The sequence below is a fragment of the Chelonoidis abingdonii genome, chromosome 1 (genome assembly GCF_003597395.2).
Source record: "Chelonoidis abingdonii isolate Lonesome George chromosome 1, CheloAbing_2.0, whole genome shotgun sequence".
Lineage (NCBI taxonomy): Eukaryota > Metazoa > Chordata > Testudines > Testudinidae > Chelonoidis > Chelonoidis abingdonii.
The window spans coordinates 52224143-52235779 of NC_133769.1; the positions used below are offsets into that span (position 1 = coordinate 52224143).

The 11637-nt window shown below is 42.3% G+C and overlaps 1 protein-coding gene across 1 annotated transcript in view; it reads left to right on the forward strand.

Moving 5' to 3' along the window:
- Positions 1–229: 229 nt before the first annotated feature.
- Positions 230–11637, forward strand: part of PPP1R3A (protein phosphatase 1 regulatory subunit 3A) — a 51785-nt gene continuing 40377 nt past the window's right edge. The window contains exon 1 of the mRNA XM_032781160.2: positions 230–1047. Within this exon, the coding sequence (XP_032637051.1) occupies positions 254–1047 (794 nt within the window). The 5' untranslated portion in view covers positions 230–253. The remainder of the gene's footprint in view (positions 1048–11637) is intronic.

Consider the following 11637-nt stretch of genomic DNA (forward strand, 5'->3'; position numbering starts at 1 on the left):
ATGCTTCCTTAAAAAAAGAAGTCAATGCATTATTTAAAACTTATGTCTGAAATTGTAACACTAATGCTATCAGATTTAAAGCCTTTGGAGAAGAGTCCAACATAGTTTACACACCACTGCACCTATTAATAGACCCGACTCCCTTTTCTTTCAATGTCAACTGTAACATTAATCCTTGTTTTAAATCATAGTGTCTCAAATATCAGCTGCCACTAGTTGCAGAGTTCTCTTTCAGTTTATATCAGAGAGCCCAATGGAGTCTTTTGAAGAACCCAGTCAGATTAGAAGGAATAATTTATTAGAAGTTCCTGCTTTAAATGACTCCCTTTCAGAAGATGAAGATATTGAAGGTACCCTTAAGCCTCATTTCTCCCCCCTTCCCCGAAGGAGGAATTCTGCTTCTTCAGAAGACATGGAACCAGAACCTCCATCTGCCATTGCAAGAAAAGTTTCATTTGCTGATGCATTCGGCTTTGATCTTGTGTCTGTTAAAGAGTTTAATACCTGGGATGTTCCAATCTCATCACAAAACGATGACTTAGAAGTTAAAGTTTTAACTGCGGAGGAATATTTTCTCTCTCCTCTGTTTATATTACCTGCCTCACAAGAAGACCTTTTGCAAAAAGTTCGTGTACAGAAAGTACTGCTAGAGTCAATTGAATTCATACCTGGGATAACATGTATGAAGGGCATTATTCGAGTTCTAAATATATCTTTTGAAAAATTGATATATGTGAGAATGTCACTGGATGACTGGCTAACTTACTATGACATCTTAGCAGACTATGTGCCTAATTCTTGTGATGGTGAAACTGACCAGTTCTTCTTTAAGATTTCATTGGTTCCTCCTTATCAGAGAAATGGAGCTAAAGTTGAGTTCTGTATACGTTATGAGACATCTGTTGGTACATTCTGGGCAAACAATGACGACAAAAATTACATACTATTCTGTCATAAGAAAGAAACTGTGCAGGAGGTGGATGATGCATCTCACGAAGAGGCTACTGACAAATACATCAAAGGTTGCTTAAAGACATCACTAAGCAGGTGAGGTGACTTCTTACTAGTTTTCACTGGTTTTCAAAGTCCTCAAACACAACAGTCACTATTTAAAAGTCAGCATTTTGTCAGCAATAATCACACACAGTTGTAAAAGAGACAATAGTTTTACAATATTTGAGAAAAGAGAATAATTGGTAACTTTTTGGTATCTGCTGATTAATGCTGACTTTTTAACTGCAACCATTAAGCTTTGCTTCCGCTTGTTGTCCAGGATTAGTAAGACCATTCTGCTCAATAACTGTTTTCAGTAAAGCACATACTTATTTAATACAATTGTGTTAAGCATGAGGTCAAATGTTGTTATTACTAAATATGCCACGTTTGCTGTTGGTTGGGAAGGTACATGTGAGTTCTGCAACTACATGAAATAATAAAAATTAAGGAGTAAACACTGATTTTAATCTCTACAGCACGGAATTACAATTAACATCAGTGGGAATTTGGCTGCACACTGAGGTGGGCTTATAGTCCCAAAAATTTTAAATTCAGTTCTTTGGCATATCAAAGACCTTAATAATGCAAAAAATATCCCCAGATTTTTTATGATATATGTCACAATAGGTGTATACTGTGAATTCATATGGAATTTTCTAAGTGTCATTACTAAAAACAAAAACCAGTAATGGTGGTTCAGGAAGATAATAACTCAGGGAGGGAACTTGTTTCACTCAGAGCAGCTGGAACAAACTTCTCTGTCATTGGCTGGACTATGCTGCAGGTGGCCTGTAGTGAGATCTTCTTCCGAGCAGTGATGGATGTTTCTATGGGCACTGAAAAAATCCTAAAGAGGCAAGAATACAAAGGAGATTGACAGTGACATACAAAACAAAAAAGACAAACACAGGCACATTAAAATAAGCCTTATCATGGAAGTCTGTTGGTTTATTTTAAAAAAATGTCTGCAGATATTTACTATAGTAAGCAGAAAGCAAAAAGTTAATGGTTAATTATGACAAACTCAATGAAATTCAGGAATATATCTGAACGTCTGGATTCCTATTTTCTATTTAACTCAACCTGTTATACATAAATAAAGCAGCACATATATGGGCTCTGCTCCCACTCCCATTGAAGTCAATTGCAAAACTGCCATTGCATGATCAAGCCCATGAAGCCCAATCCTGCAGTTCTTGCTCAGGCACCATCCCAGTAGAAATCAATGGTAATGTTGCTTGACTAAGGACAGCAGGATCAGGACCATGTTTTGTCTACAGTTGTCTCTGCAATAAAGGCATAACAGGTGAATTAATGATGAATTTTCAGCCTTAATTTTCTATGTAACTTCTCAGACAATGCTATTTTACCTTTGTGGTTTTAAATGCATATGGCCTATACTTCCCTGTGCGAGCAAAAGCGAAGGGCAGGATACCCATACCCCAACTAGACCAGGGGCTGGAGATGCAGGAAGAAAGAAGTCAGTTGAGGACCCTAACCTTGCAGATTGCTGCCAGACTTGAAGGGCAATACCTCTTCTGTCTCTGTTACCCAACCACTGTGATGAGCATCTACCACTTTCAGTTGTTCGCAGTAACTGAATGGAAGAGCATGCAATGGACTTAAAGGTGCTGCAGGCATTAAATCTCTCAGTTCTCCTATGGCTTGCCTAGAATTAAGGTATGGGAAAGCAGCATGCCATGCTATGGATTCTCCCTGTCATCCCTGTATATGCTAACTTCTGACCTGGGGTCAGACAGAAGAATGAACAGTAAGAAAGGCGGTAGCATCCCATTTAGCCACCTTCCCCTCCAAAATGCCCCATATGACTTTCATATGGATTTGTTCCCTCCCATACTATGCAGGAGGGAATCACAGTGGATGTATGTTTTTGTGGTAGTATAAATAAAAGTCCTGCTGCCTCAGTCCCATGAAGGTCCCTTTGCATGACATCAGCAAATTGCACTGACATCCACTTTAAATACCAGAGCAGCGTAAAGGGGCCTTCGTGTAAATAAAAGCACTCTCAAAGGATCTATAGAATCTGTCTTCAAAATTCTCTCTGGTCCCTGAGACACTATGTGGGCCTGAATCTAATGTCACATCAGTGTCAATCCACGGACTTCAGGAGAATTATAGCGTTCACTGGTGCGAGATCAGATTCGGGCTCTCTGGCTCTGAAAGCACTATTACTTACAGTGCAAGCAGTACGTCCATAGCTAAGGGTTATTGCTACCTAGTCATGAAAACAGGGAATTTTAAATGTTAAATCGCATCTAATGTGATTAGAGTGGTTTTTTCTATCAGAGAGACACCAAGGCCAAATCAATAAGAACATCTAGTCAACATTTCTGAAAATCAGGGCACTTACTTAGGTACCTATATATGGACTAACAGATGCTTAACGTTAGGGACAAATTTTAAAAGTCTTTAAATCTCATCTCAAAACATTGATAATTTGCCTGACAGATCAAGCATCTTTCAGATAGATAAGTATTTAAGAGGTTTTTAAGAAAGGGATTTTTAACCAGATAGGTTTATTCACTGTGGGCCGAACCCTGCTTCCCTAATGCAGTGACTTCAGTGTGAACTACTTGTGAGAATAAGAAAAGAATAGCATGCACTATCAGAAATAAGTTACTGAGGATACACAATAGTCGCCCATGTTGGCACTTTAGGGACTACTCACATGAGTCAGGACTATTTGTCTGCAGCAGGGTAGGAATGGGCCCTGCAACATGATTATTTTTAAGAAACTGGACCCCCCCAATATGGGCTCAACATACCATAATTTCATAATGAAAAGTGAACCTCTTGACTTATAAAAATTGAAAAGCACCTGGATGTGATTATCAGAAACACACAAGTGCTTTTGAAAATCCTGGCACAATACTGTCATCCCCCCGCAACACACACACACGCTTCTGTACTTAAACATGGCTAAACAGATCTGTTCTAAACTTTTTGCCTTCCTCTGTGTCTTTCCATGCTGAGATTCAATCAAACATGAATTTTAATATCTGATTTATAACACCTTTCAAAAACTGTATCAGAATTGACAATATAATATGTAGAAAAATGTCTTGCTATAATAGGATGCTTTTGCAAGCCTCAGAAATAATTTATATTCAATGGAGTTTTGAATAGTTCAAAAACTCATTCAAAGGAGTTTTTATAATGCATTTTATTTGCTTTTTATTTGTTGGCCTGTTTGAGATTGTGTATTTGCCTTAGAAAGTCCCATAAGTATACAAGTCACAGAAAGAGGAAAAGAATATTAAACTCAAACTAATTACATTCTAGCATTTAATCATTTGAAGGTCAGCATTTAGAAAAGAGAACAGTTGGAAAATGCATATGATTTGAATCACATGCATCCTAACAGATTAACAAATATAGCATTGATAAGCAATAGTTGAAGTGAAAATTGTGACAAAGTTCCTCCTCTACCTTGGTGGGTCCTGCACTTATTGGCAGATTTGTTCACCTCAGTGATCTTCCCCTCTTGTGGAACCCACAGTCTGGGTCAGCTCCTCCTGTGTCTGATCAGGAGTTGGGAGGTTTGGGGGGAACCCAGGCCCCCCATCTACGTCAGGTTCAGACCAGGGCCCTGTGGATCACGCTGGTCTATAGTGCCTCTGTAACAGCTGCATGACAGCTACAAGTCCCTGGCTACTTCCATGCCTCCTCCAAACACCTTCTTATTCCTCACCACAGGACCTCCTCCTGTTTGATAACGCTGTTCCTCCGTCCAATCCTTTAGCAGTACACGTCTCTCACTTCACTTTCTTGCTCCCAGCACTCTCTCACACAACTCCTTCTCCTCTGGCTCCTCCCTGCTGATGAGTGAGCTCCTTTTTAAACCCAATGCCTGATTAGCCTGCCGTTGATTGTTGCATGATGTTCTATTAAGTAGCTATCTCCACTGCCTTCAGAAAGATCTTTAATTGCCCCAGGTGCCCTTGATGACCTGAGCAACTGCCTTGGTACCAGGTACTAGGGATTTGTTTAGCCTAGGCTAAATACCTGTGCGACTGTAGGCCTATTTCCGTTCCTCCGTCTGTTCACGCATCCGGGCGAGTCCTCTGGGCGGCGCAGGGCTCCCTTGGATGCGCTATTGAGAGCATGGGCGTTGTCCGGTTTTCTCGGTGTCCCCATCCGGTTCCTTAGTTACCCTATGACTTCACTCCTGATCCTGTTTTTTTCATTTGTTGTCCCCTGGAATTGACTGGTGTTCGTAACCTGTGGATCCTCCCCTTAGGCTGGGGGGAGGTCCTTTAGAAGTGGGCGGGCTTTGCCCGATCACCCCTGGGATGCCAATAGGCTAACATACCTGTTTCTCAGTACTTTACTGTAGCCATCTGGCCTTGCCCCATCACAAAATTGACAATTTGTGCCTCTCACTCGGGTATCTTAACTCCATATTTCTTAAATAGAAGTTGATTTCCTACTAGTTCCATTAGACTGTACCTAAGAAAAATGTCTGTAATACATAGCAGCAAGTATCCGATGAGCTGTGGAAATGCTTTCAGTAAGGCACAATTTGTATTATATTTCAACAAGGCACAGACAATGAATTTGAACTATGGCCCTTGGTCCTAGAGTTTCGTACATGATTTTATCATGGATTGATGCTAATTCTGTCTTTGGTCATTATTTGCCTGAAGTCAGTGGAATGGTGGTAGCAAGTATATGAGAGATGGGCTGATTGGCATAAATATTATGCCAAGAAACAGATATGGAAACATTTGGAGTACGTGTAAGCATGAGTGCAGTGTAATTCATGATGGCAGTGTGTGCACATTTGGCTCCCTACCCTCTTTGAAATAGCTGGTGGATACTGTCATTTTTATCATAACTTCTAGAGATATCACCCACTTGCTTCTCTCACTCTTTCCCCAAAATGGTACTTTCTAAATTGATGGTGCAGTTCAGTAAGCTGGTTGGCTGGTCTTGTGCTTTCTTTCCTAGAAGTAGATTCTTAATTGTTTTATTGTAGCATTCTTCAAGAGTTAATACATCAATTGACTTTTCTCTGTGGACTGTCTGAAGTGATGCTAGTTTGAAACAGAAACAAAAATAAGGACAAAGTCTAGGATGAAGGCTATGTTATATGTAGTGAATAGGTGAAAGCTTAAAGGGTCAGATTGGATGGTCCATTTTGTCCATTTTGAGTTGCATAAGTGCAGAGTGGCCTTAAAGCTGCTCTTGATAGCTGGTGGTGAGTCTTCCTGCACAACTGTCTGCTGATGGGCAGCTAGCAGAAGCTGTTCTGCTGGCTTCTGCTCCAGCTGCTCCCCTCTCCTGGCAGAAGTGAAAGAAGAAGGCATATGGGGGATATAACATGGTAGAGCTCCCTGATGCCCAGTCCTCTGCTGGCATAAGGACCCTGAGGGCGAATGTTGTTTCTTTGCAGCTCTAGCCTGTACCAGGGTCAGACAGTCCTGAAACAATGAGCTCCAACCAATTCCCTGTGTCTTTGCCTACTCATCTGAATGTGGCTGGGAGGGAGTGGAGAATCAAGGCTGGAAGAACCTGAAAACTACTCTGGAGCATGTTTGCTCCAGGAGCGTTGGTAGAATGACAAGATGCCATATCAAAAAGAAGGTGTTTAAATTATGTTTTCTTTTTAATCTTTGCTTTTGATTATTGTACATCACAATCAGAAAGAGGGAAACAGTGAGTGAAAAAGATATTAAAACACCCCCTTCCTGCTTTGTGTACAGCTGTTTAATGTCAAGGTTGTTACGGAGAATCTTAAATCGTAAGTGTACACCTCGGTCAACATACAGACATGGGGATTTGACTAAAGCTCATCACTATTATTAGGAAATGACTATATTCACATTTCTTATCATGAGAGCAGCTGTTCCCTACTGCTGTTAGAGCAGGCTGTCCATTCACAAGGAGCCAGCTGAAAGAGCAGCATTACTGCTGTTGTCAAGCCAGCCCTGATGTTCCCAGCTTGATCTCTATATTCTTCCTACCGCTACAGGTCAAAATCTGTGGAGGGCAGTTCTCACAGCTAGAGTGATGATAATATGCTCCTGGAGCCCAGTCTTGCCCCCATTAAAGTCTATGATAGTCAGAGCCTACGGTGCCATCATGCCCTGGCTGTGAAATTCACCACTTGCCACACAATTGTGCTCATGAATCCAAGGTTTCATTTGCTAAAAAATGTTATTTCTATCTCTCATGGTTTTGAAGCAAATCTTGAAAATGTGAAACAAGTGCAAAACATTGGAGTGCTGTCTTCCTGAGTCTGCAGACAGCCTGAAACAATATATCTGAGAGATGTTCATTTTAGCAGAAAAATCTAGTTAACATGCCTACACCACTGTCCCAAATAGGTTCCTAAGCCTTTTCAAGTACCTAAACAACCAATGTCCAGATACTTACCTGCCAAAACTTGCAGATTCCACCCCCATGCGTGCCAGGTTTTTATAATTTTTGGTGGGGCCCAGAATGTGTCCAAGCAGAGCCGTCTTGTCCATAGGACAGACTGGGGCAACTGCCCTGGGTCCTCCATTTTGGGGGGCCCACACTTCAGGGGGATGTGGGGTCCAGGGTGCCCTGTGGGGTTAATGGCACTGGCAGAAGTGAGCAACCCAGACCCAGCCCTCCCTATTCCGCTCTACTCCAACGGCTCATGGCATCATTTCGGGTAGCGCACTGGTGGAAGCCGGAAAGAGGTGGGGCAGGATCTTGGGGGAAGGGGTAGAATGGGGATGGGGAGAGGGCGGAGCAGGGGCAGGCTGGGGCCAGGTCACTCGCTGCTGCTGGCACCAGGCCCCCTGCTAACCCTCCAGGCTGCCCTGGACCTAGAGCTGTTCTGTCCAGAGGATGGACTGGGGTAACCGCTCCGGGCTCAGTGCTTTGTGGGGCCCTGTGCTTCAGGAGGACGCGGGGTCCAGGGCAGCCTGAGGGATTAGCAGGGGGCCCCCTGTTCTGCCCCCTCCCCACCTCCATTCCAACCCTTCCCCCAAGCCCCCACCCCTACCCCATCTCTTTCCGGCTTTTGCCTCCTCCCCCAAGTGACAATGGGAGCTGGAGGAGAGGATTAAAGCAGGACGGGCTGGGGCTGGGTCACTCACTGCTGCTGGGACCAGGCCCCCTGCTAACTCCCCAGGCTGCCCTGGACCTCGCATCCCCCTGAAGTGTGGGGTCCCCCAAAGTGCGGTAAGCCCATACATCGGTGCAGCCTGGCCAATGTTCTTAAATATTGATAGAGCACAGACACCATAGGCCCATATAATTCGCTGCTTATGTCCATCCTGACAACTTTTATTTTGAAATTAGGCATTGTCATTACAAAAGTTTGCAGCATATTCAAAACTGAAGTCAGGGGATAGAAAAATAAATGTAATGAACCAACAAAATAAACAACATGCCGCTAAGGGCTACAGTACTGACTGCTATTCATTTTCATATATATTTGTAAACCTATTTTTGGTCTGCTGTCGTAATGACACCACCATCTCCATCAGGATAGACTTTCTTTTTAAGTTTGGGTAATTGGTACTGTAAAGTATGAGGAATATTGGTCATGGCGAAGTTGCTTGTGTGAAACTTGATTAAAAAAGACAGATGTTTTGCAGTTTGACTATCTTTTCTCAACTATACTGATTTTATTACTTCAGTGGCCAAATCACCTAACTTAGTTCTTTGTACATTATTTATCTTTAATTTTACATTTAGACATGCTGAAATGTTTAAGTGTGTGAGACTCTTCTGCAGCCACTATAATTTCATTGGCTTCTTTAGGGGATTTCACTATATTGACATTTATAATAACTATGGGCCTGATCCTGCAACATCCACATGAGCAACTTTATGCATCTGGGTAGTCCCTTTGAATTTTATGAGACTTCTCATGTGTGTAAGTGTTTGCAGAACTAGGGCCTGTCTGCAGTCTTTCATGACACTGCTTAAGGGTTTTAGGACAAACGGAAATATACTGCTGAAATGAATGGTTGTACTCCATTGTTCATTGTCTCTATTGTCTGTCAAAGTCCGTTTGCCCACTGAACTAACATGATAATGAACATTTCAATATTGTCTTCGACCAACCCATTCTTGTGTGGTTCATAAATGTTCTTTAAATACAATCTCAAAAAACTAGAAAGTTGTCATTATTTCAAATCCAGCCTAGTACAGTGCTGATCAAAAATTATTAGTAACCTGATGGCTGTTCAGTGAACTGTTCTATGGTCTCATTCCAGTTGTCAGCTGGGAAGTGTCCACATCACAAGTTATATTTTTCTGTATCTATGAGTAAACATTTAAAGTGCCTAAAATTTGTTTACATGAAACACAGCCTGGCAGCATGAGAGACAGATTTAATTAGCGGGTTTGTTACTAGAGTCACTCTAGCTGTTTATTCTGATGAAGAATTTTAAGTCATGATCCAGCCACAGCCTTCTGGCTCTGCAGTTGAAGACAATAGATTTCAATTGCTCTGAAATAATTACTGAAGGCTAACCACACATAATTTTTAAACATAAAACTTGGATTCCCCTGCCAAATAGAACAAGGGAAAAATAAGTAAAATAGGCACTTTAACAGCTAAATACAGCTCATGTCCTGGGATGAGGGAAGGGGAAAGACAGTTATAACAATGAGAACAAGCAGCCATGTCTGTCCTAGGAGTGGCTGTATAGTCCATAATCCTTCAGTGGCACACAAGAAAATGTTGGGTGATGTTGCTGGCTAACATGTCAATGCTCAATAGGGGCATGGTTTTCTAGATACCACTAGCTGGTGTATGTCTTCAGCTGCAAGAACCAGCTGACTTTGTGACTAGAGCAGAGCAAGAAACAGTTTTCTTGTTCTGGAAAGTTTTTTTCTTTCCTGAATTGGGATGACAAAGCAAAATCGAAAAACAACTCCCGCCCCTCCCCCGCCCAAAAAATAAAATAAAATTGGGGGAAAGACAACATTTTGTTTTGATTTCGATCATATATATATTATGTATTCGGTAAATTTCAAAATGAATACTCATCATGAACCTAAACAAAACAAAAAACCCAACACTGTTTTTTTTATCATTTTGAAAATGTCACAATGGGATGTTTTGACAATTCTAAATCTTTTCTTTCCAAAATTTCTTTGAGATGAGAAGTTTGTTGAAACAGGCACTTTCCCACAAACAGTTTAAGTTTTGACAAATCACCATTTTGCAATGGGGAAAAAAAGAAAAGTTTTTTCTTGAAAAACTCCCCACCAACAGGGCCGCACAGAGGATTCAGGGGGCCTGGGGCAAAGCGAGGGAGCTGAGGCGCTTGTACTCACCCAGCAGCGGTCCGAGTCTTCGGCGGCATTTTGGCAGCTGGGGGCCCTTCAGTCGCTCCACCTCTTTGGCAGCACTGAAGGGCCCCCCACCATGGAAGACCTGGACCGCTGCCAGGCCAGGACTCTTGGGGCCCCTGTGGGGCCTGGGCTCTGGGGCAAATTGCCTTTCTTGCCCCCAACTTCTGGGCAGCCCTGCCCACCAACTCTAATGACAAATTATTTGTCCCTGGTGCCTGCTGACAGCAACAGCAAAGAGTACTGTACCAGACTGCTGCACGTGATGCTGCCCTGCACCACTAGGACTTCTTGTGAATTAGACACAAGAGTCAGAACCTCCACTCCCATTTCCTATGCAGGCTGTTGGGTGCATAGGCAGGTATTTGGTTGTCCTTGTGGCAGAGTTCCTGAAAATAAGTGTATTAAACTCTCCTGTTCTTATTTCCTATTAGCATAAGAGAACAATTGGCACAAATCTCCTTGTTTCTAGCTTTTTTAATAGATATATTGATAGATATCTCATATTTGCCTTCTTTTTTTAATTCTAGTGATGCAAGAAAGATAAAAATCACTCCTTGGTATTGATCATATCTTGGTATTTTTGTGCACATTCACAGCTCTATTCAACCCATACCTGCTTCCAAGTTTCTACTACATGCAAGCTTTCTAAGCCTCCCATGCACCAAAGTTAGGGAACTGTCCTCAGATAGTCCCCACTCACAAGCGGCAGAATAGGGCTTTATATGGTCACCAATTCTGACTCCTTCACAAGGACACTATCTGTCTCTCTGTCTCACCACATTGCCATATATCTATCTATGATTTCTTTACGGGACCTGTCACCTTCTTACAGAACTGGCTTGGTATACTGCAGAGATAAAGTGGGTGAGGTAATATCTTTTATTGAACCAGCTTCTGTTGGTGAGAGAGAAACAAGCTTTTGAGCAACACACAGAGCTCTGGAAATGACTGGAGAAAGCTAAAAATCTTTTAAAATACCTGTCCTGATATGGTAGCCGAGGGTTGTTGTTTTTTTCTAGTTAACAGTGCAGGAAATGCTTTAAAGGAGGTCACGTAGCCTGAAACCTTCTCCCTGTCTGACTTTTCCAAAATAGATTTAACATGATAGAGGTGAAGGAAAAGACGGTTACTCACCTCTGTAACTGTTGTTCTTCGAGATGTGTTGCTCATATCCATTCCAGTTAGGTGTGCGTGCACCGCGTGCATATTCATTGGAAGATTTTTACCCTAGCAACACTCGGTGGGTCGGTAGGGCACCCCCTGGTGTGGCGCCGCTATGGTGCCGGATATATACCCCTGCCGACCCAGCCACCCTTCAGTTCCTTCTTGCCG